General features: G+C 41.3%; 1 protein-coding gene across 8 annotated transcripts in view; it reads left to right on the forward strand.

The window, feature by feature from the left end:
- The window catches only part of ACACA (acetyl-CoA carboxylase alpha), a 266,488-nt gene that overhangs the window by 123,643 nt on the left and 118,688 nt on the right, over positions 1-24,157 (forward strand). For all 8 annotated transcript variants that reach the window (XM_084750470.1, XM_084750475.1, XM_084750471.1 and 5 more), the window contains 11 exons: positions 1,739-1,889; positions 3,449-3,583; positions 4,311-4,457; positions 5,499-5,687; positions 6,367-6,467; positions 7,163-7,251; positions 13,575-13,699; positions 19,319-19,432; positions 20,558-20,671; positions 21,624-21,713; positions 23,185-23,303. In XM_084750470.1, the coding sequence (XP_084606596.1) occupies positions 1,739-1,889; positions 3,449-3,583; positions 4,311-4,457; positions 5,499-5,687; positions 6,367-6,467; positions 7,163-7,251; positions 13,575-13,699; positions 19,319-19,432; positions 20,558-20,671; positions 21,624-21,713; positions 23,185-23,303 (1,374 nt within the window). The remainder of the gene's footprint in view (positions 1-1,738; positions 1,890-3,448; positions 3,584-4,310; positions 4,458-5,498; positions 5,688-6,366; positions 6,468-7,162; positions 7,252-13,574; positions 13,700-19,318; positions 19,433-20,557; positions 20,672-21,623; positions 21,714-23,184; positions 23,304-24,157) is intronic.

A 24,157-nucleotide genomic window follows, 5' to 3' on the forward strand; every position in this document is an offset into this window, starting at 1 on the left:
CCAGTGTGGTGGACAATGAAAAATAATTTCTCCTTGAAATAAGCTAATACACATTTACTAGAATTTATATAATGCATGTATGAACTGCATAAAGGTGATTACTATTTTTTCCTTCAAATATATCTACAGTTAAATATCTGTTAAATACTATTTGCATTAAAAAAATAAATGTTTACTTATTTTTATGTGTGCCTGAGTATATGTATGTGCACTGTGTGTGCGGGAGCCAGCAGCATTCAGAGGAGGGAGTCGGGTCTCCTAGCACTGGAGTTTCATGTGGTTGTGAGCCACCATATGAATGCTGGGAATTTAACTCCAGACCTTTGCAAGAGCAGCAAGCATTCTTTTTTTAAAAAAATTATTATTATTTATTTATTATGTATACAATATTCTTCCCGGGTGTATGCCTACACGCCAGAAGAGGGCACCAGATCTCATTATAGATGGTTGTGAGCCACCACATAGTTGCTGGGAATTGAACTCAGGACCTTTGGAAGAGCAGACAGTGCTCTTAACCTCTGAGCCATCTCTCCAGCCCCTCAGCAAGTGTTCTTATCCACTGGGCCATCTCCCCTTTCCAGTCTCATAGCTCAGGTCTTGCGGTGTAGAGGTGACCTTGAACTTCTTTCCACCCCCTGAATGCTGAGGTTATCAATATATATCACCACATCTGATTAATGTGCTGCTGGAGATTAAACTCAGAGCTTCATGCCTGCTAGACAAGCACTGTACCAACTGAAGTACATTCTCAGCTCCCTCCCTCCCTCCCTCCCTCCCTCTCTCATTCCCTCTTTTCCTTTCTCCCTCCCTCCCTTTTCCCCCTCCCCCCCCCCCATATACCACACTGGCCATACTACTTTGAGAACCAATTCACTTGAATTGCTTAAAAACATTGCTCACAGGGAGGGGGCTGGAGAGATGGCTCAGAGTTTAAGTGCACTGACTGTTCTTCCAGAGGTCCTGAGTTCAATTCCCAGCAACCACATGGTGGCTCACAGCAGCTACAATGTGATCTGGTGCCCTCTTCTGGCCTGCAGGTGTCCATGCAGGCAGAGCACTGTATACATAATAAATAAATGAATCTTTAAAAAAAGAGAAAAAACCCACAAAACATTGCTTACAACACAGTTCTTGTTCCACAAATAGCTGAGCTTGGTATTTCATGCCTGTAACTCGACTATTTACGAGGCTGAAGAGGACTGAGACCAGACTGGGTGATATAGTGAGGTCATTTTGGAGATAGAGAAATAGAGAGGAGGGAGAGAAGGAAAGAGGAGGTATTATTATATCATTGCCTTTGTATTTTTTGATATAGATATCTATTCTTTTTTAAATGGTTATATTGTATCCCTGTATGTGAATATACCATTTATTCAATCCCACTTTTAACCGAAGATTGTTAGTAAAAGTGTAAATAAGGACCAGCAAGATAATAAAGGCCACTGCTGCCAAACCTCACACCTAAGTTTGATCCCTGAGGCTCATATGGTAGAAGGAGAGAATCCACTCTTGCAAGTTGCACATGCCCACACATAGTACAATTACATGTAAGCTAAATAAACAGATATGTAATTTTAAAAGTATAAGCAAAGATACAGTGAATGCTGTTTGTATGTCTGCACTGTATATATATATGATAATATTTTCTGTGCTTTGTGCTTGTTTTGTTATTTTTAAGACTTGTTTTGCTTTATAACCTGAGTGTTTTACTGGATTGCCTGCTCTGCTTACTTTCTAGGTACCGAATCACAATTGGCAATAAAACCTGTGTGTTTGAGAAGGAAAATGACCCATCTGTAATGCGCTCACCATCTGCTGGGAAGTTAATCCAATATATTGTGGAAGACGGAGGCCATGTGTTTGCTGGCCAGTGCTATGCGGAGATTGAGGTCAGGGAGGGGAAAAGGCTCTTGGGTCATGGGAGGGAACGTAGGTGGGTGGGAAGAGCCTAGGACTGAAAATAACAGAAAAGAAGAACATTAGTTAATTTACTGTGGATTATGAACCTTATGACTTTCAAATCAAATAAAAAGCTCAGCATTTTCCCTTCACAGGTGAAGAAACTTGAGCATTAAAAATACAGTAGCAACAGTAGTAAGTGACAGGTATTAGGCTGACTGTTGGTACACAGAGAAAATACGATAGGCAGTGTGGGGCACAGAGCAGGTAAGTAATGAAGTGCGGTGAACAAGAACAAGAAAGTTACCTAACCCTAACTGAGAGGGGGTGTGAGGTAAGGAAAGACATCCTAGAAGAAGAGACGTTTGCTTGGGTTTACCTTGAAAAGATAGACAGCTAGGTTAGGTGCATATGGGCAGGAGACTCTAACCTTGAGGCACGGAAACAGGACCATGTGCTGTGTTAGAATTGACTGGAGATAGATTAAGGTTTGGTGTGAGTGGCAGGTGAAAGGTGCTGTAGAAGGAGATCAAGACCTTGAAGGAGCCTACACTAAGATCGTCATGAAACCCTAGGGCATTCACTGAAGGATTTTAAGTGGAAAAATGATATGATGAGATTTCGACTTCAGAGTGATGTTTGGGTGCCTGATAGGAGGTAAATACCGTGACGGGACATCTCACAGTAGGCTTTTAAAACCGTGCTTGCCCTGCGTGCTGGAGGTAAATACCGTGACGGGGCATCTCACAGTAGGCTTTTAAAACCGTGCTCGCCCTGCGTGGTGGAGGTAAATACCGTGACGGGACATCTCACAGTAGGCTTTTAAAACCGTGCTCGCCCTGCGTGGTGGCCCACGCCTTCAATCCCAGCATTCTGTAGGGAGAGGCAGGCAGATCTTTGACTTCAGGGACAGCCTAGTTGACCTCTCGAGTTCCAGGACAACCAGGATTTCACAGAGAAACCCTGTCCCAAGAAAAATAAAGTACTCTAGCCTGAAATGGGAAAGGCCTAGTACAAAGACAATGCAAGAGAAGATGTTTGTGAGAGATTTAGAAGACATACTTGCTGGCCTGGTGATTGGTAGGTAAAGGAAGTGTGTGGAAAAGGCTGCTTTCATGAGGACAGACTGTCCCTCATTTCTAAATATAAGACAGGTAAATTCACAAACAGTAGCAAAAGGTATTTAAAAGTTAGAAAAGTGCCAGATGTGGTGGTGCCAGCACTTGGTAGGCAGAAGAGCCAGGAGATCAGGGTCATCCTCGGCTACATAACAAGCTCACTTAGCTGCACAGACAACTTTGGGCTTAACAAACCATGAAAACAGACAAAACCCCAAAACAAGACAGGAATCATTAGGATCTGTTATTAACCCTCAGATAAAGTTCTGAGGAATTTACCAATTGCCTTAGTACTTCAGGGGGGACTTGGATAGATCCCCATCTTAGGGGTTCAATTACGTGTATTCCAAGTGAGATGTTGAAGGGAAACTGACCTTCAGACTGCATGCACACAAAGCGAGATCAGGCTCTAACTTACGTATTTATTATAGGTAATGAAGATGGTGATGACTTTAACAGCTGTAGAATCTGGCTGCATCCATTATGTCAAGCGACCTGGAGCAGCACTGGACCCTGGTTGCGTGATAGCTAAAATGCAGCTGGACAATCCCAGTAAAGTCCAACAGGTGAGAAGGGAGGCTGTGAAGTAGCCCTCCCTCCGAGAGCAGAAAAACACGGGGCCTTGGAGGAGCTTGATTTGCTAGTTCCCTGTCCTCTCTCACCTTTCCTTTCCCTCTGTTCCTCCGTGTGTGTGTGTGTGTGTGTGTGTGTGTGTGTGTGTGTGTGTGTGTGTGTGTGTGTGCTGTCTGCATGTCTGTGTGTCAGAGGAGGGCATTAGCTGTCCTGCTGTATCACTCTCCACCATACTCCCTGTAGACAGGGTTTTCTCATTGACCCTGGAGCTAGGCTGGCAGGCCGCTAGCTCTAGTCCTGCTTCTGACACTGGGTCCTGGGGATGTGACCTCAGCAAGTGGGTAAGCACTTACCCATGGAGCCATCTCACAACACACTGTCCTTTCTTTTCATATTGCATTCCTGATCTTCCTGCTTCTATCTAAATATTGGGATTATAAGTATGTGCCACCATAGTTAACTTCCTGTAGCTTTTTCTTAATAATTTTTTTTCCTTCCTGATTTTATGCCATGTATTTGTGCCTGTAGTATTGTGGAACTAGAGCTTCAATTAGCCAATATAAAACTGAGATTCTGTCATCTTCTTAAAGTGTTTCTTCCACTGACTTCTAAGTAGGTGTGTGTCAGAGAGATGTCTCAGTTTTGATGGTGACTGAGTGCAGTGGTATTTGTGCCCAGAGTAAAAGGTAATGAGTAAGGATCTCTCGTTGTGATCCGCAGGCTGAGCTTCACACGGGTAGTCTGCCACAGATCCAGAGCACAGCTCTCAGAGGTGAGAAGCTCCACCGGGTTTTCCACTATGTCCTGGACAACCTGGTCAACGTGATGAATGGATACTGCCTCCCCGATCCCTTCTTCAGCAACAGGGTATGGATCACTCCCTCGGGGAAGGGACGTATGGATGTGTTCATTCTCCAGAGTAGATTCAAGTCTCAGGAGGAATTTTCTTTTTCTTTCTTTCTTTCTTTCTTTCTTTCTTTCTTTCTTTCTTTCTTTCTTTCTTTCTTTTTCCTTTTTGAGGCAGGGTTTTTCTGTTTTAGCCTTGGCTGTCCTAGAATTCACTCTGCAGACCAAGCTGTCTTCGAACTCACAGAGATCCACTTGCCTCTGCCTTCCAAATGCTGGGATTTAAAGTAGTGTGCTACTACTGCCCAGCTCAGGAGGAATTTTTTTTAGATTGATTTCCTCAACCTCCCTAACCTCCTGATTCCTCTTTAGGTTCTGGGGATCAAACCTGGGGCCTTACCAGTGAGCTACACCCTCACAACTTTTTCTCCTAAAAAAAAAAGTCTTCATAGGCTGAGGGTGTAGCTCGGAAGTTTTTGTTTTGTTTTGTTTTTTTAAAGGAGAAAAAGTTGTTTGACCTGTAATCTTTTCACCTTTCATTGTTGGACTTAATTTTTGTTTGTTTGTTTTTTGAGACAGGATTTCTCTATGTGGCTCTGGCTGTCTTGAAATTCATAACTGTGTAGACCAGGCTGTCCTTGAACTCACACTCACAGATCTCTGCCTGCTCTGCCTCTGCCTCCCAAGTGCTAGGATTAAAGGCATGCAACACCATACCTGACTGAACTTGAAGTTTCGAGTCCTTGTTTCTTAGTTTTGTCATTTGCTTGGGATTATTCCTTTTTGAACCACAGACTGGGGCGGTGTTTGATGTTTATGTTGCAGGTTTAAAGTGAGCATGGGGCTGGGGAGATAGTTCAGGATTAACAGCACTTGTTCCTCTTGAAGATGCATTCCCAGCATGCACATCCATAGCTCTCAGGCGCTCTTGGCACTCTTTCACATAAAACAAGTAAATCTAAAGAAAGCGCTCTCACTGAAGCACCGTAGGTTCAGATAGCTGATTTTGTTTTGGAAGTTGTGTTGACTTTGTATCCCATCTGATTCTGTCTTTCTGCTCAGGTGAAAGACTGGGTAGAACGACTGATGAAGACCCTCAGGGACCCCTCCCTGCCTCTGCTGGAGTTGCAGGATATTATGACCAGTGTTTCTGGCCGCATCCCCCTCAATGTGGAGAAGTCTATTAAGAAGGAAATGGCTCAGTACGCTAGCAACATCACGTCAGTCCTGTGCCAGTTTCCCAGCCAGCAGGTATTTATGGGGTAACACTGTCATTATTTTCCACTGGCTGCCACTGGAGTTCATGCTCTAGGAGGCCTTGCTGTTTGGGTCCTCCTTACTGTCTGTGGCTTTACCATTGTAAGCATTGAATCCTTTTCAAAATGGCCTCAGGATATGAGTCTAATAAGGAAATTGTATATGTGATCTGTAAAATGCCTCATGCTATGTGAGGAAAGTGTGCTTTGCCTGTATTCCATGCAACTTTGCATTCAGGGCAGGTTCTGTAAGATTGACATGAAGGATATTGATAATCTGTTGGTTTTACACTTCTCGATTACCTCATCAGCATCCTTGCTCTTTACCCACAATGCATTGTTATATAGGGAGTAAAGGTGGGCAAGTAAGGGACCAGGAGTAAGGTGTGGATTTTGACCTTAGCTTTTGCCCACCACAGTCTCTGGGTAAATGTAGTTCCGGGGTGTAATCATTAGTCTATCTGGGAAAGGGTGAAAAGAATTAGAAACTGCAAAATAAAAAAGCTTACTTAGCAAGCTTCTAACTTCTAGTACCTAGTACTGACAACATGTCAGAGACAGAAATTGTCATGTTATAACCAGAAGACTCTTTGGTAGCAGTGCTCATGCAGAAGAGTGTGTGTAGGGTCCCTTCGGCAAGACGGGCTTTATTTTTCTTATTTCTCTTGCCTTAGATTGCCAACATCCTTGATAGTCACGCAGCTACGCTGAATCGGAAATCTGAGCGGGAAGTCTTCTTCATGAACACTCAGAGCATTGTCCAACTGGTGCAGAGGTAGTCACGTGGGTCTCCAGACTGTCATGTCTTCTTTGCTGTCAGTTGGGCATAAAGATTTACTTCAAGTCTGACTTTGAGAAGAAAGAACTTTATCTCTCAGAAAGTGCCTTGCATCTTTTCACTGTCTTATATCTGTGACCTAACTCGTTCATTATTTCTTCTGTTTTTGTATTATTTTGTCAGTTACAGCCCCCTAAACCTGGGTTGATTTTTTTTTGTTTTGTTTTGTTTTTCTATTTTGATGAAGATCCTAATTTTTCCTCTAGGGTAGACTTCAACATGACATTTATTCTTTCTATTTTGTGGACCCAGGCATTGGACACAAAGCTCTCCAGAGCATTTTCCACTTTAAGATACTTAGACTTTTCAGAAGTCCCTTAACCATTTCAAGCATGACGTTAACTTGTCTTCCATGGTAGGAGCTGAGTCAAGGTGTCACTGGATCAGGACGTGAAGTCTGGGGAGGGGCTGCGGGCTGCTTTTATTTCCCTTTATAAAAGATTTCTTCTGTACTCAAGTTACTTTTCAGCTTAGAATGTAAATTAATAAGTTGGGTTGATTGAATTATCAGCCTGAAAACACAAGCTCCCAGCTTGCCCTGAGTGCAAACAGAAGGCACTTCAGGGGAAAGTCTAGAAAGTAAATTCGGCCTCTGGGTTTGTTCAATAGTGTTGTTCTGTCACATGTCACAGGTACCGAAGTGGCATCCGTGGCCACATGAAGGCTGTGGTGATGGACCTGCTCCGACAGTACCTGCGAGTGGAGACACAGTTTCAGAATGGTAAGCTTCACCCTGAGCACTGTGTAAGGAGCCTGCAGTTCCGTCTAAAGTAACGTGTAAGAGCTGCGGCTGCTACCAACACTCTCCACTAAGGAACTTCCTTCTCTCAGTACTGCGCCTTGAAACTAAACCCTCCGTACCTCACCAGCATAAACAAGAACACTAACAAAACGTGGCTTGGTGAACCTGGATCGTCAGTGTGCTTCTGAGGAAGAGTTGAGATAATTGTTCTCTGAGATTAGCACTTCCTGCTGACATCTTCCTGACCTTGTGCAGTGAGAGTTGGTTGAACCATGACCAGCCTGCAGTGGAAATTCCCTGTCTGAAGAGCTTCCCTCTCAGCAGTTAATCCAAGGCTTGAACACAGGCATATGGGAAGAGCTCAGAATCTCTGCTGCCTTTTAGTGTGTCGTTTAGGTGGACTTTATCCCTGGCTTTCTCTGAAGTGCCTCACTAAATGATGGCTTCAAGAGTCAAACACCTTGGTTAAGATTTTAAAGCTACATACTGCCCTTTATGGCGTCCTGCCACAAGGTGGCAGTGTAACACCAGAAAAATTTGAAATAGCACCTAAAATTCTCTCTTCCTCTTTTGTACTCACTTTTGCATTGTTTAAAGGATGCCTCTGCCCTTCATGACCAGTTAAATTCCCCAAGTAGGTATTATCAGGCTAAGCTAAGTTGGTTTTATGCCAACTAAAGCCAGGTTGATGAATTTGGGGGCAGTCAGTGATAGAATGTATTATGTATTAGTAGACCAAGAAAGAATGGACAGGGTTATCATCTCTAGATAGTGGAGGAAAAATTGGACAGAGTTCAGTATGGAATGAAATGATATTTTTTCCAGTTGGTGTGTCCCCACTTCTATTCCTGTGCTGGGGACAAAAGTCACTAAGCTACATCCTTACTCCTGAAATGGAACTTTTTAAATTTGTTAAGTGGACCCACAAACATTTCACATGACTTGTCATTCATCATGGCAAGATGTTCAAACCATCCACTTTAGGACAAAGACACTGATGTCACTGTGTCCACTCAGCATCATGCTGGATGTCCTTGCTCTTTTAGTAAGATGAGAAAAGGATTTAAGAAATCCTAGAGCACAATGGCTTTCCTCTAAATCCCAGGACTTCAGAGATGGAGACAACGGAGTATCAGGAGTTCAAGGCCAGCCTCGGCTACATGAGATCCTGTCTTTAAAATAAGTTAAGATCAGCCTCCAAGAGATTCAGTGTCTTCCTGGGAGGCTCAAAGAATCCCCAGATTTATTACTAAATTATTTAAAACCAAACAAAATTTCTAAGTACAAAGGTCAAATATACAGGGTTTAGTGGTGAGTATCTTCATTTGCAAGGCAGGCTTTGACGAAAGAAAGAAGGAAAAGAAAGAAAGAAAGAAAGAAAGAAATCAAACATATAAAATTCAGTTGCAGCTGGGTGGTGCAGGTTCCAGACTAGAGCACTTGTCTGTCATGCTTGAGGTCCTCAGTTCAATCCTCAACGCTGCAGAAAGGTTCTTTGTTTCTCTGTGTAGCCTTGGCTGTCCTGAACTTGATTTGTAGACCAGGCTGGCCTTGAACTCACAGAGATGTACCTGCTTCTGCCACCCGAGTGCTGGGATTAAAGGTATGTGCTACCACCACCACCTGGTCAAAAAGGTTTCTTTTTAAAAAATTATTTACTTATTTACTTTTGAGACAAGGTGTCCTCCACAGCTCGGGCCTGCCTGCTGTTCTCTATGTAGAGCAGGCTGTCCTTGGATTCACAGAAGATCCATCTGCCTCTGCCTCCCAAGGGTTGGGATTCAAGACATGTGCAACCGAACCTGCCAGGAATGAATTCTTTACAGTAATTGTTTAGAAAAACAGTTTTGAAAAATATACCACTCAAAATCTTAATTAAACCCAGAAAATATAAAGGCACAAGTACAATAAAAGTGTGCAGTCCTCTTCTGGAGGACATTCTAATGAGTGGGCAATAGTAAAGACCATCTAGGACAACAACAGCAGACACTTCTACAGAATCCACGCTCTCTAAATTCCCTTGTCAATTTGTTGACATTCCAATAAGCACCTTTTAGGGATATTTGTGAAACTTATCAAGCTAATTCTAAAATTTACACAAATCCTGGCAATAGTCAAGATATTTGCAAACTAGGTATAGCTATAATCCCAGCATTCAGAAAACAGAGACAGCAGGATTATAGTCTGGTCTACACAGCAAGCTCTAGGGCTACACTTAGTGAGACCGTGTTTCAAACAATAACAATGTGTACTTCTAAAGAAATAGAAGGTAAAAATATTTGCCAGACGAGATACCAAGATTTACTATAAAGTCATGTTAATTAAGCAGCTGGAACATTTGTGAAAGGACAGAATTACAGATGAAAGAAGAAACGTAGTTACACAGAAGCAGATCCCAATGCACATGTTTATTCCATGGTAGAGCAGGCATTGTGATCATGAGGAAAAAGATGGGCATCAATAAACAATACCAAGTTGATAAGCCAGTCATCAAAGCTCATTCCATACCCTCAAAGCCAGTTTCAAGTGAACTAAAGACTTAAACATTTGTCAAAGAGGCAAAGTTATGAAATTTTTGGATATCCTCATGACCTCAAGATAAAAGAAGAGTTTATCATACTACAAACAGGAAGTGATTCTGTCTGCTCAGGAACTTTGTTCATCCCATGGTCTGTTGAGAAATTAAGAACACAGACCACAAACTATGAGGAGCTGTTTATAAAATTTAAACCACCACAGCATTATACTAGTACGTAAAAGGCAGTCAAACAGAAAAATGGGCAAAAGAGAAAAAAATATTTCACAGAAGAGGAAGCACAAATAATCCATAAACTTCAAGAAAATGCTTGGTTCCCTTACCAATTACAGAAATAGGAGCTTAAATCACAGATATTACAGTCACATTATCATCTTCTCCTGCCCCTGGGAGTGGAAGTGCAAACAACATGATTGTTTCAGAAAACAGCATGTCCATATTTAATAAGTCTTTCATAACAATGAGTTTTTATTTATGTTCTTTAACCTAGTTATCTTACTCCAAGATACAAGGTGTGTTTTGTACCATTAACGTTTATAATAGGGGGAAAAAAGCAGGGGGAAAACCTCTGATTATATACAAATAGAATGGCTTTTTGAATTTTAGGATTTCCTACAGTGGAATATTGCGTAGCACTGAAAATAGATGATTTATAGGGATACATATAAGCAAATGAATCAATACATAGTGTTTCTATTTTTTTTATCAAGTCCAAAATCAGGAAAACATAAGCTGGATACATTGATGATAAATGTAAAGAAAGCAAAGCAATTATTAATATACAGTCAGCTTAGAAATTGTTTCTGATGAAGAATCCATAGCAGATCACTTGGGAGATTGAAGCAGGAAGATTACCAAATTCAAGACCAGCATTGGACCAAATATTGAGAATTTAAAGAGGGGGTTAGGAGATTATGGCTGGAAAGGTGGTTCATCAGTAAGAGCCTTTACTACAGAGCTCACAACCATCTCTAATAACAGGTCCAGAGGATCCCATACCTCTCTGTCCATGCTGAGCTCCTGCATCCATGTGGTGCTTAAGTACATATGATAAAATGAAACTTTGTTCTTGGTTTTTTTCTTGTTTTGTTTTTTTGTTTGTTTGTTTTTTCTCTTGTTGTATTCTGGATTTTCAAGACAGTGTTTCTCTGTGTAGCCTTGGCTGTCCTGCAACTGGCTCTCTAGACCAGGCCGGCCTTGAACTCTAGAAATCTGCCTGCCTCTGCCTCCCAAGACCTAGGATTAAACAGATGTGCCACCACTGCCTGGCTAAATTAATTTTCTTCTAAAATTCTCTTCCTTCTTCCTTTCTTTCCTTCTTTCTTTTTTAAGATGAGTGTGGGAGTGCATACCTGTAATCTCAGTACTTGGAAGGCTGAGGTGGGACGATCCTGAAAAGTTTTCTTTCTTTCTTTCTTTCTTTCTTTCTTTCTTTCTTTCTTTCTTTCTTTTTTTCTTTCTTTCCCTAAGTATATAAAAATTGAAATGGTACATGGGTATTTATTCATTGCAAGTTTTAGTATATATTTTATATATTTAACCTTTCTTCTGGGCTGGAGAAATGGCTTATAAAAAGTAAGTGTTTAAAAAGAAAAATAGGCTATAGAGAGTTGGCCCAGTGGTTAATAAGCACACTGGCTGCTCTTCCAGAGGAGCGAGGCTCAATTCCTAGCACTCACATGGTAGCTCACAGCCATCTATAGTTCCAGTTTCCAAGATCTGATGTCCTCTTCTGGCATCTGATGGCATTGCATGCATGTGGTGCACAAACACATGCAGTCAAAATACCCATACATATAAAAGAAGTTTTTAAGACATTTATTTTTATTTTATAAAATAATGTGTTTCTGAATGTATGTTTGTGCACCATGTCATATACATTCCTGATGCCTGAGGAGGTGAGAAGAGGGTATCCTATTATACGCCCCGGAGTTGGAGTTACAAGTGGTTGTGACCTGACGTGAAGGTGCAGCTAGGGGTGAAACCCAGGCCTGCTGGAAGAGCAGCCACGGTGCTAAACCACTGGGCCGGCTTCCCACTTCTTTTGTCTATCACTATTGGTAGTTATTTTGAAAGTGAGTGCTTGTGATTGCTTTGTTTTGGTTTTGTTGCTGTGCTCCTTCACCTTGAGTAAATATGCTCTTTTTCATTTCCCCTGCTCTTAATAATGACTGTTGCCTAGATGTATTTCTTTTATCACTGCAGAGTAGAGTCTCAGTAGGGGAAATACAGGGCAACTTTTTTTTTTTAATGCAGTGCTGGAGATCAAACATGCTAGATGCGTGCTCTACCATCCAGCTACATCTTTAGCCTAAGGGCAACCAGTTTTTATCAAGATTGGATCTTTTCTTAGATTGGCTGTTTTCTAGCTAGTATATTCTAGTGTTTTCCCAAACACACTAGTTTCATTTTGAAAAATACTATTTATGTTAATTTCTGATACTTAAAACAGGGAAGATAGGGTTACCCTGGTCAAATGTTATTCTACGAAAACACAGTGACACATTTTAAACACTACTGTTTTAGTTTGTAATTTAACATAGAATCTGAATTGGGTACTAATCTTTTCATATTTTTGTGATTTCGTAAAATTCTGGCCCACAAAATTGCAAATACTAATTTTTCCCATACTTAGAAATTTAATCTGTAGCCAAGCTATTTTCTAAAGACCCATGTATCACTTCTGTTCCATCATAGATGCATTGTAGTATGCCGGAGGCTTGTTTCTGTTGCAGAACACAGCTTTCCTACTCAGCATTAACCTGCCTCTGGTGCCTTACAGAAGGCCAGCAAGCATGCAGAACTGTACTTACTATAGCTTTTGCACATGTGAGGCTCCCTGTCACGCATGCAGGATTTGGAATTTCTGGACATTGCTTGCTTTTTCCTGGACTTACAGTGGAAATAATTGATCGTCAATATAGCAGACATACTTATACGCATATTTATACGTTTCATTTCTTGAGCTAAAACAGTTCTTAGCACTTAGGGTGGAACGTCTCAATAGGTCACAGGTGAAACCAAAAACTCAAACATCTCAAAGGTCGTTAGGATTAATGGTTTCAAAGTTAATTTGTTAATACATTGTATGTGTGTGGCCCACACATATTCCTATGTATGCTGGTCAGAAATGCCATTGTCTTGCCTGAAACTCACAATTGAGTTAAGTTGGCTAGCCAATGAGTCCCAGAGGTCCTCTGTGTCCGCCTTGCCAGCTCTGGAATCACAAACATGCATCACCATGCTGGGCATCTTCTGTAGGTCCTAAGAGTCATACTCGGGAACTGGTGCTTGTGAGGTAAGCACTGTACCTACTGAGCATCTTCCCAGCCCTTGACATTTATTTTTAATCAGCAGAACTTCTTTTTTATGGAAATCATTCCAGGAGAACAAATAAAATTCTGAAGAAAAAAAAGTAGTATTTGAGTTACACCATTTCCACCTTATTTTAAAAGCATATCCCTCTTCCTTTTAAATTTTTAAATAAAATTGAGACCCAGAGAGGTCAAGTGATTGCCATGGTGAATTGGTGGTAAAGCTAGACCTTGAACTCAGGGCTATACATGGGTTCTCTTGACTCCTGGTCTAGTGCTTTCTTCTTTTCCCCCACATGCTAGCTCTGTCTCAGTCACTCCAAAACAATCCTTTAGGTGTTTATTCTCACTGCTTATCATGTGTGTTACACGTATTAGGGAACAAGCAGTTAACATGTAAAGATGGGCTGCATGTATACATGGTGAGGACCAGTTTTCTTTACCACTTGCAGGCCACTACGACAAATGTGTATTCGCGCTTCGGGAAGAGAACAAAAGTGACATGAACACTGTACTGAACTACATCTTCTCCCACGCTCAGGTCACCAAAAAGAACCTTCTGGTCACAATGCTTATTGTGAGTATCGGGTTTGTTGTTTCTTTTGTTTCAGAACTTATGAGGGTGGTTGATGTTCTGCAGAATGTCTTTGTCTGTCTGTCTGTCTGTCTCAGAAGGAAAGCTGCTATTTTTTTTATAATGATGGCAAATGCAGCTTAGGTTGCAGATTAGCAGCTGCTGGATCTGAGGCAGTGGAGGATAGGAAGGGTCTGTTCTGCATAGAGTGTGTACCGGAACCTAGCACTCTTGGCTCTACTTAGAAATGCCTGGCTCTTTCCTGTTTCTGTCATCAACGCGACAGCAGCTCTCAAGTGCAGTTTCTTCTCACCAGTGTACTGCTCCATTTTAACTCTTGGTTATATCAGCAACGCAACCACTGACTCTCCCGTCAGAAGCTTATAAAATGTGAGAAATTTAGTACTGTCCCTCCCCCGCCAAAAAAAAAAAAAGTAATTGAATTGTTCAGCATCTGTTTTTGGCCTTTCTTTTTTGATTTACATGAAGATCTATGCTCTTGTTGCAGTGAATCTGTTCTTTTGTCTCCATATCTGATTAATAGAAGAATAGGTAGAAAGTGGGGGGAAGAGTAAAACTGGCAGCTGTGAATTAGACTGTGGTGCATTTGGCTCTGGGAGGAGTTTGCAGGGCTGAGGGGTTTCATGTTGACTCCGAGCTCTCCTTTCCTACTTCTTCCTGGCTGGGCTAGTTGCAGTGCTCAGAACAATAGGACTGCCTTTAGAGGCCCTGCTCCATGCTCCTCTGGAGGGGCCTGCCACCTCTGAGCTCCCCTTTCCAGCCCTTTGTTGAGATGAACGTTCATGGTACTCTTACTTCCATCCTTTCTTTATGGACGGGAAAACCTCATGTAAATCTTTTTATGTAATTCCCCAGAATGAAAGGAGATGGTCTTCCTCGTGTCTCTGGTTGACAGCATTAGCACTCACCCAGCCGTCTGCCTCGCTGGTTGGCTCTGTTGGATATAACATTTTTTAGGTAGCCACTTTAAGAAACATGTCATTATAGGGAGAGTTCATTGCCTTGGCTACCGTGGAATGGCTGCCTGGTGAGGAAACCAAGCCTATGAGGAGGGTGGAAATAAGTGCTGTTTAACTTTCCCATGAGGCAGCTTTCTGTAAAGAGGTGTATAATCTATAGCAACTTGCTATTTATTTTCCCTCAGAAATCCTACTTTCTCATTCAAATTTTAATGCAAGAATTGTTAATTCTCACTTGGAGGAAGTCAAGACTTTCTGGCAGAAAAGGGTAATGATTAGAAGGATCTGCCAATGTGGACCAAAATGGGGCTGGAATTTGCCTTTATAGGAAGCTAATTATGGCAAATTTTTCATCTTATTATGATTACCTTTTTAAGAACTTAACAGTTTTCTGCACTAAAAATAGACCAAAGCCTAGAATCCTTGGAGCAGCAGAAGAGTAATGATCGTCCAGGACTGTCGCTGGGTTTCTTAAATTCTAATTTGTAAGATATAGGGGCTCGGCTCGCTCCTTTTGCGGAGTGATTGTAAGTAACGCTTGCCTTAAGAATCTCATTATTGGAACACGGAGCCATATTTCCTCTGAGAATTCTGGAGTAGCTTTGAGCCGGGGCTGTTCATTTCTCAAGTAATCACGCTGGTGTGATGGAGAGAGAAAATGGCAGCTGTTCGGAGCTCAGGCCTTCAATTTTCTTCAGAGTCCAGTCACTCAAGTGTGTAATTACACGGGGGTGCTGCAGAGGCGTTGGGCCCTGTCAGAGAACTGGTTTGAGGCTTTGCTTGCTGCTTTTGCCAGTCAGGACAGGCAGAAGCCAATGGGACCCTGACTTGCTGCTGTTTTACCCCCACCTTGTCATCCTGATTATTTCTTACCTGCATGGATAGTGCCCCAACTTTTCTTCCCAGCAGGCTGAGCTCTGGAGAAACTGCCATTCAGAGTGTCTGGTTTGGATGAGTAGCATGGAGGAGGTAGAGGCAGCTGGATTTACCCATTTTTTTATTTTAGTTCCTTCACTTCTTTTTCTCCTCTTAAAAAAAAAACAAAAAACAAAGCAAGAATCAGTATATCTATAGTCTTATGTATCAAATATCAATATCTTCACCTTGTCTTAAGGATTTTGAAATCAAGGAATTAATTGGTGTGATTTGAGTCAGGGCCAGTTCACAGTGACTTATAGATAAAGGAAAGGCTCAGATGGTGCCCCTTTTCAATCCAGTATTTCTGAATGCCAGGCATAGTTTCCTTTTTGACAGCAGCCACCACTCCCCTCCCCCACATTTGCATTAATGATAGTAGCCTGTAAGAGTCATTTTAGTTGTTTGGGCTTCCTCTTTCTGCAGGTCTTACTGTCTATTACAGATGTCACTGGGACATGGTAGCATTTCAATTCCCCCAGCTTGTATTCTCTTCTGGTCACCTTTCTTTGCTCACCTTGGTCTCCTGATTGATAGCTATGTGCCCAGCATTCCAATCAGTGCTTTCTAGAAGGAGAGATGTTGATGGTGTGCTTTGCTGAGCTAGATGATGACTTCTGGGCCTTTGAACCTAAAGGAGGGAATCATGAAATTCAAGTTGCTCCATTGGAGAGGTGCTGTGGTCCTCTGCAGCGGTTAACATATGTTGCATAGTGGTAACATGCCCCAAGGACTGCTAAGTAAATTTCTGTTGAGTAGACTTCTTCACTGCTTTGCTTTTGTATACATGGATGTGCTTTCATGAGTATGCTGTATGTGATTTGACTCAGGCAGAGCATCTAAAATGCAGACCAGTTTCTTCTTCCTTTGTCACGACTGCATGTAATCTACCCAGTGTGTAAGTAAAAAAAAAAAAAAATCTCAGAGACTTCATTTAGTAAATGTTCAGTTTTATTTCTGTTGCCCTGATAAAATGCCTGAACAAAAAGTAACTTAGGATAAAAAGAGCTTAATTTAGCTTTCAAGTCCAGGTTAAATTCCATTACCGTGGAGAAGTCAAGGAACTTAAAATAGCTAGACACAGCACATCCACAGTCAGGAGCAGAGAGAAACAAATGCGTGCATGCTCCTTTGCTTGCCTGTAGTCAGCTTGATTTCACCGTGTTTACACACTTCAGGGCACCCTGCTTAGGGAATGATGCCACCCACCATGGGCCTGGTCTTCCCACATTAACTAACTAAAGACAGTCCTTGACAGATATGCCCACAGGCAAGCCCTGTGCGGACAGCCCCTCACTGAGACATTCTTCCCAGGGAACTCTAGGATGTACCAGGTTGACACTTTAAGCTACCAATTACACTGAATAAAGATGCTATTAGCAATTGATTGATAAACTTACAGCGTCTTTGTCAGGAAGAAGTCTTACTTGGGTGAGTGATAATTAGTAAATGTCTATATCCAAGGCCTTATTCCTTCTGAATTGCCTTTCTTGGAGCACCTAATGTCTAACCTGCTAAGATCACATTGGACTCTGTTGGGCTTTTCTGTCAACTCATTGTATAACCTTGGCCATCGATTGCTATTTTGAGCATATTTCTGCAAATGCAAAATATTCCTTAGCAGACATCTGGGATGAGAATAAAAGCAAGAAATAACTGCTGTTCCATCTTGACCATAGATGATCAGTAGTTTTCACTTTGGTTTGCAGATTTCTGCAAATGACTTACAGTTAGTGAATTGGTTACTTAAATGAATTTTTTTCCCTTCTGTTGGCTTTAGGGGTTCTTTGTGTATTGTTTTGGAGACACATCTGCTGATGTGGTTACCCTCTAATGGCATTGTTACAAAAATTAACAGGATAGAGTGGTAATCTTGGGCTGCCAGTTTCCCAATGGAAGCTTAGACAGAGTGTGTCTAGGGCCATTAAGCATCCTGCTGAATATTGGCCCTTAGCATGAGTGGTTCTGCAGAACACTCATTGCTTCAGGATCTCAACACTATCTGCATCAAGGCCAAAATAGTCCTGAAATTTACTGTACACATAATTTATTATTGCTAATCTTTTTCTAAGTCTTAATGATGATAGTGAAAAAAAAATATTTGAGGGGCTGGAGATGCTCGGTGGTAAGAGCGCTTGCTGCTCTTGCATAGGACCTAGGCCGGTTCCCAGAACCCACTTGTCAACTCATAACTACCTGTAACTGCAAATATTTGAATGGAAACATCTAAGTTAAGAGAAACTAATACACATAGAGTTCCATCCAAACTATATGATTTTGTTTCTGAGGAAGTCTGGTTTTTATGCTGTGTCATGGAGAGCCCAGGAAGATTGTCAGCTGTGTGGGTGAATAATTACTTCTTGTTTTTTGTTTTTTCCCTAAATCTCCACATTCTCTTTCTCTGCCCCTTTACTGAACAGATGCTATTTCCCCCTACCCTCTTTTCTCGTTCCCTTTCTCTTACAATGAGAGGAAAGGTGACTCCATGTGTTTTGCTTTGTTTTGTTTTTAACTTAGAACATAATCTGTAGTCAAGTAAGAGGATAGCTTAATTTTCCTCACGTTAAACCTCTGTTGCTTTCTGAGAGCTTATTCACTGTCAAAAATTCTACAGGTTGGAGAAATGGCAGGCTTTCTTTCATTACATTGGCTTTGGTGGCTGTTGGACCTTAGTCTAGTCATTTGCAAAGTTCATGAATTGTTATTTTACCCAGAGCACTTCTATGGCTATGTAGGCAGGAATGTGTCCACACATTATAGGGCGTTAGGAGAGAAGGGCTGAGATAGGGAAATCATCTCAGTCTTACATGCTCTTAGGCTCTTGTCTCTTATCCACATAAGATGAGGCTGAGTTGCAGTTTCTCTTCTTTGATTATGCCTGCGATGGGTGGGACTATGGGTTCAACAGCATCCTGGACTTATTTTTACTTCAATGTCAGCTTTTGTTTTATTCTCTCAGATGGATTTTAAAAAAAAACAATATGTTTACTTCCTTAAATATAAGTGATGGGTTTTGTGACTGTGGACAGTTGAAGTAAACTTTTGGGTCACTTGTGGCTTGAGGGTCTAGTGTTAGAAATCATTTTCTCCTGTGATCTTGAGATTACTTTTTCCTAGCATAATGGTGTTGACTAGTTAAAGTATTTGCATTGTGACTTGGAAAGCATTAGGGATTTTGGAAAAGGTCTTTTGGAAATGCATGTCTATCCCAAAGGTCAAAAGCAATTTTTTTTCTTTGTTCATTTTGGTTTTTAAAAAGACATTTAGATTTATTTTTATTTCATGTCTGTGAGTATATGAGTATTTTTGTCTGTCTGCATGTCTGGTGTTCTCAGTCTAGAAGAGAGTATAAGATTCCTAGAAACTGAAGTTAAAGATGCTTGTGAGCCACTATGTGAGTGCTGGAAACCGAACCTGGGTCCTCTGCAAAAGCAGCAAGTGTGCTTAACTGTTGAGCCATGCTCCAGGCCCTTGCTTTCATGTGTACTTCTGTGGTAAAGGTCTGCACAGGGGTAAAGGGTGTCCCTGAGATGAGAAAAGGCAAGCATGGTACAGAAATCCTTCCAGAAATGGCTGCTGGCCAAGGGGGGAAGGAGACTGAAGAATGTTAGGCAGCCCTTGAGGTGCAGCTCAGTGGTAGGGCCATTTCCTGTCCCCATTTCAGGTTCTGTCCACTGGAGTCCTTTATGATACAAGTTGATGTTTACCTTTCCACATTAACACTTAGGATCAGTTGTGTGGCCGGGACCCTACACTCACTGATGAGCTGCTAAATATCCTCACAGAGCTAACTCAACTCAGCAAGACCACCAATGCCAAAGTGGCACTGCGGGCTCGTCAGGTAAGAACCAGTTGTTGGTTATCTTGAAAGACTAATATTTTTCATAGTTCTAGACACAATGCACTTTCACAGAGGTCATGCAATGTTTTCGTGTGATAAGGCATTTTTTTTAAGACAAGGGACATAGCTAATGTTGGATTTCTCACATTATAAGATACTGGTATTATTCCCTATCTGCTCTGCTAGCCCTCACTGTAGTCATAAACCAGGGTCAGGTGGAGGAAAGGAAACTGAGGGAAGGAGATGAACTTCCCAAAGGGAGCTTAGAAGCAGATGAAAGTTACAAGTATATAGAAAACAATCAAGTGTGGAAAGCGGAAAGATAATGACACGAATCTTAGGCATTGGCCGTCGGAACAGCCCCAGAGAAGTCCAGTTAGCGAACCCTGGAGTCCTCATTTCCATTCCAAAAGGTTTCTGCGGGGAAGCTGAGAGTCGGCACCCCCTTTGTGTTCTCATTGCACGGGCATTGACAAGGACACAGCATTTGAAGCTGCTCAGTGACCTTCTGCTTTCTCTACAATTGTATCCATGTCACTGAACTCCTCAGTTATTGAACCTCTCAGTGACCTGCTGAGGATATTCAGGTCCTACTGACTCCCTGTTTGTTTGTGACACTGCTTTTCCCTTTTGCCTCTCACATGCGTCAGCGTTAGCTCCTGAAGCCTTCCCTTTGGTGCTGAGTACCTGGGGCTGTCAAAGCGGCTTTTCCTCCCTTCTACTGCAAAGTTGAAGAAGGCTAGCTATACTGTAGCCACCTTCCCCACAGCTGCTCCCTGCCAGACCCGATTCCCAATTAACAGCTAGTCATGCAGTCCCCAGGACCAGCAGCTTTGCAAAGGTAAATCACATGCACTGATGGAACCTGATTGAAGCGGCTCGTTCTCCCTCCCCCTCCCCTATGTCCAGGGAAATTGTCCAGGGTGCAAATCACGGTGCAACCGAGGTTCAGTGTTTGGTAGCATTGACTTTATGGTACAGGCCCTGGAAGTTGCTTTGCTTGGTCTCTTTTTTATCTTTGATGCCAGCACTTACAGATTCATATTTATTGCTTTTCTATCAGGTGGCCTAATAGAATAATCACTCCCGCAGGAACTTACACCTCTTCTTTTGCCTTCACTCTAGGTTCTTATTGCTTCCCATCTGCCGTCATACGAGCTTCGCCATAACCAAGTAGAGTCTATCTTCCTGTCAGCTATTGATATGTATGGACACCAGTTTTGCATTGAGAACCTGCAGGTATTTATAGTAGCTCCTTCCTACCACTTCACACCCCTGTCCTCCTTCTTCCCATACGCATTGCTCAGTTAAAGATTAAATCAATTAATTTTGACTTCTATATAATGAAATTTCATTCCTTGAATTTTAAAAATGATTATGTTTATTTTTTTTTTTATAAAAACATTACAGGATCATAACTTAGACTTAAAAATCAAATGGGACTTCTTTGATAGATGTGTCCTATTGAAGTCTCTATCCTTTGAAAGCATTCTACACCAGAATTAATTGGCAGCATTATTTGATTTCTGATGCTTGAATCAGATGCATACCTAGATGGTTGTTCCTCTTCTGGAGACAAAGCTATTTAAATATCATTTAATTTTAATTTTATTTAAATGTTCAGTATTATACTTTTAAAGAGCCAGTGTTATAAAAAATTATTGGGTAATTTTGCTACAAATGAAGGGCTTCATCTATTTTTTAAAATAATATCATTTTCTCTGGGGTGCCTCCTTTGTGTTTTCCTACTGGGAAAACAGAGTGTTTGTTATGACTGGCCAAAAGAATCTTCGTATTTCCGTAGGTTGTCCTCTTAGGGAACCTAGATGCGGAAAGAGGTGTTTCTGTTTTGGTTTTAATTATGTAGCTCATAGTTGAAATCTAGGGTTTGTACTAGTTTTCAAGCTAATGGGATATCTGATAGTGGAGTATTAGGCAGTACTTAGAAAGTACAAATAGAGGTCTGAAGTGAGACTACTCATAAGCACTTATATTGGCATATTATTGATACATTTCAATAAACAATTTAAAGAATTTTATATGTCTTAACCCTTATAATCCTCAAGGCAGCCCTGTGGGACAAGGATTCTTATGTTCTCCACAGTAGCTGGGCCCGTTATGTTCATGTGTGGCATTCACCAGCAGGATTCTTAGGTCTCACTGAGTGCTTTCATATCCTTTTGCCTCCCAGAAACTCATCCTATCGGAAACATCTATTTTTGATGTCCTCCCAAACTTTTTTTACCACAGCAACCAGGTGGTGAGGATGGCGGCTCTGGAGGTGAGTATTCTGGTCTGTCTCACAACCTGGTTCTGCCTGGAGTTTTCTGTGTTCAGATGTCATGCTGGGTCTTTTCTTCTGTTCTCTTCCTCTAGAACACTACATGCTTACAGTCAGGTACTTTACCTGATGTTTTTATCTGCTTTTGGTCAAATAACAGGGAAATAGCTGGCATTTAATAGTCTCTTCTTTCCATATATTTGAATTTCCCCTTTTCCTAATGAATTAAGACTCACAGTAACATATGTGAAAAGTGTATGGTTGATCCACGTATGTTACCTCACTGTTTTGTGGTTTGAGCCAAATTTTAGTTATGTAGCATTTAATGAGTTGTGGTTTAGGTGCTTTCCCTTTCCAGCTAATCTTACAGCTGCTTTATAAATTTAAAAACAAACAAGCAAAACAAAACAAAACAAAAAACCGAGGGAGACTGTGAGGGTAGGTGACTTGCCCAGAAAACACAGACTGTCATTGGAGGGGTTTGCATTTGGTCAGTCTGACTTTGAAGACTTCTGTTTGCACCACAGCACACCACCTCATTAAACACAAAAATTGCAACCCTGGATGCTTTCTTAACATCGCCAAGTAGATATATTTTGAAAATGTGCGGGAGACGTGTTTTCAGTGATTTCATGTAATAGACATCACATAGTCTGTTGTTAGCTCTCTTGGATTATTTTTTATTTGTATTCTGCGGGTAAAATGTAAAGTATCCTACTCAGTAAATATCAAATATTTGAAATATCTTGGAATTTTTCCAGGCTTTCCTGTCATGTCATGAGATGCCTCCTTATGTGCTTCACATGCTAATAGACTCTCATGTTGCATTTTATGTGCATGGCAAATTGAAATTGAAGTGTGGGAGGGTGGATGGCCAGTTTTTGCAGAGATACAGTCTGTTGCTGTTTCTTTAACTATTGAATCAAGTTAGTGGGCTTGAGGTATCATATGCTGCATTATGCCTCGCTGCTCTTGTGTGTAGTTGAGGATGGAAATCCTTCAAACCTGATTTGGGGCAGTCAGATTGGTGGTAGCTACAAGATAGAGTAAAAAGTTGAACTTGACAGTGATTTTCTGTTTTCCCTTTTTATTCCCCAAAGTAGCCTCTTGTTTTTCTTACTGCTTAATTTATCTTCTGCTGGAATCATCATGCTAATAAATCACTAGTTATGGTTCTGTATGATCCCTATGCCAAAGGCGAAACCTCCAGCTTTTAGGTTCGGTTTACCATGCACCTGGATACCCAGCAAGAGCAGACCCATTTTCATTTTGTTTACAATCATGAGTAAAACATTAAAACCCCAGCTTTAACAATTAAAGCTTCAAGTTCAGGGCCTTGGACCCTCTCACAGCAAACTGCCATCTTTAGAATAGCATCTTTTCAAGACTTTTCCTTGGTCTAGCCATTCTTTCTTTCTTTCTTTTTTTTTTTTTTATTAAGTATATTTACTGAGGCTTGCTTTTTAACCAGGTATATGTTCGAAGGGCTTATATTGCCTATGAACTTAACAGTGTACAACACCGCCAGCTTAAGGACAACACCTGCGTGGTGGAATTTCAGTTCATGCTGCCTACATCTCATCCAAACAGGTGAGTTTGAGCTGGTACATGCACCTGAGCTAGCCAGTGCCTTAGTGAGACAGTTAAGAGGGCTACTGTATGGCAGTTCCTTGATACTTGTACCAAGAAATGTAGATAAACAAACAGACAGATTTGAATGACCCATGAAGGAAGAGCTTCTTGTTGCCTGCCTGTGCCTTGATCTGGAGAGATGCAATATGGTTCTAGTCAAGACAGATGGTTAGCCTTTTCCTGCGCATTCTTGCTTGTATATGTAGTTAAAGAACACCCTCCCTCTTTCTCTCCCCTTTTTCTTTTCTCCCTCCTTTTTATTCCTTCTTTTTCCTCTGAGCATTTGACTTGCCAGACCCTCTCTACCACTCTAAATTAAGGCAACAGGAACGCTGTGTGCAAGTTCTGCTTTGGCCTGTGCTGACTGCAGGATCGTCTACCTGAGTAGGCCTCGCCTCCCGTAACACTGACACCGGAATTTAACAGTTGTAATTCAATCAGCCTTTTTTTTTTTTTAATAAAAAGTCACACTTGAGAGAGCCAGACTTCTTTAAATATAGATTAATTACTTAATTGGCTATCTACTTCCTTTATTATTGTTTTCCCAAGTCCTTTAAAATGTGTATATTTAAATTTGTTTTTATTTTGGGCTTAAAATGAGAATAATTTATTTGTATGCTCATTAAAAAAAAATTTTGTGCCAGCAAAATTCGAAGTATTCCAAGCTATACATATGTTCACCCTTTCCCATATTTTTATTCTTTTTAGTAATACCATAGGAAATATAAATACCACAGCCAATCGTACCCTGCTCCTCTCCATTTCTTCTTTATTGCCTTTGGTCCTTCGCTTGGTATTACAAACCACTATGT

This window comes from Acomys minous (genome assembly GCF_964271855.1).
Source record: "Acomys minous genome assembly, chromosome: 12".
NCBI lineage: Eukaryota > Metazoa > Chordata > Mammalia > Rodentia > Muridae > Acomys > Acomys minous.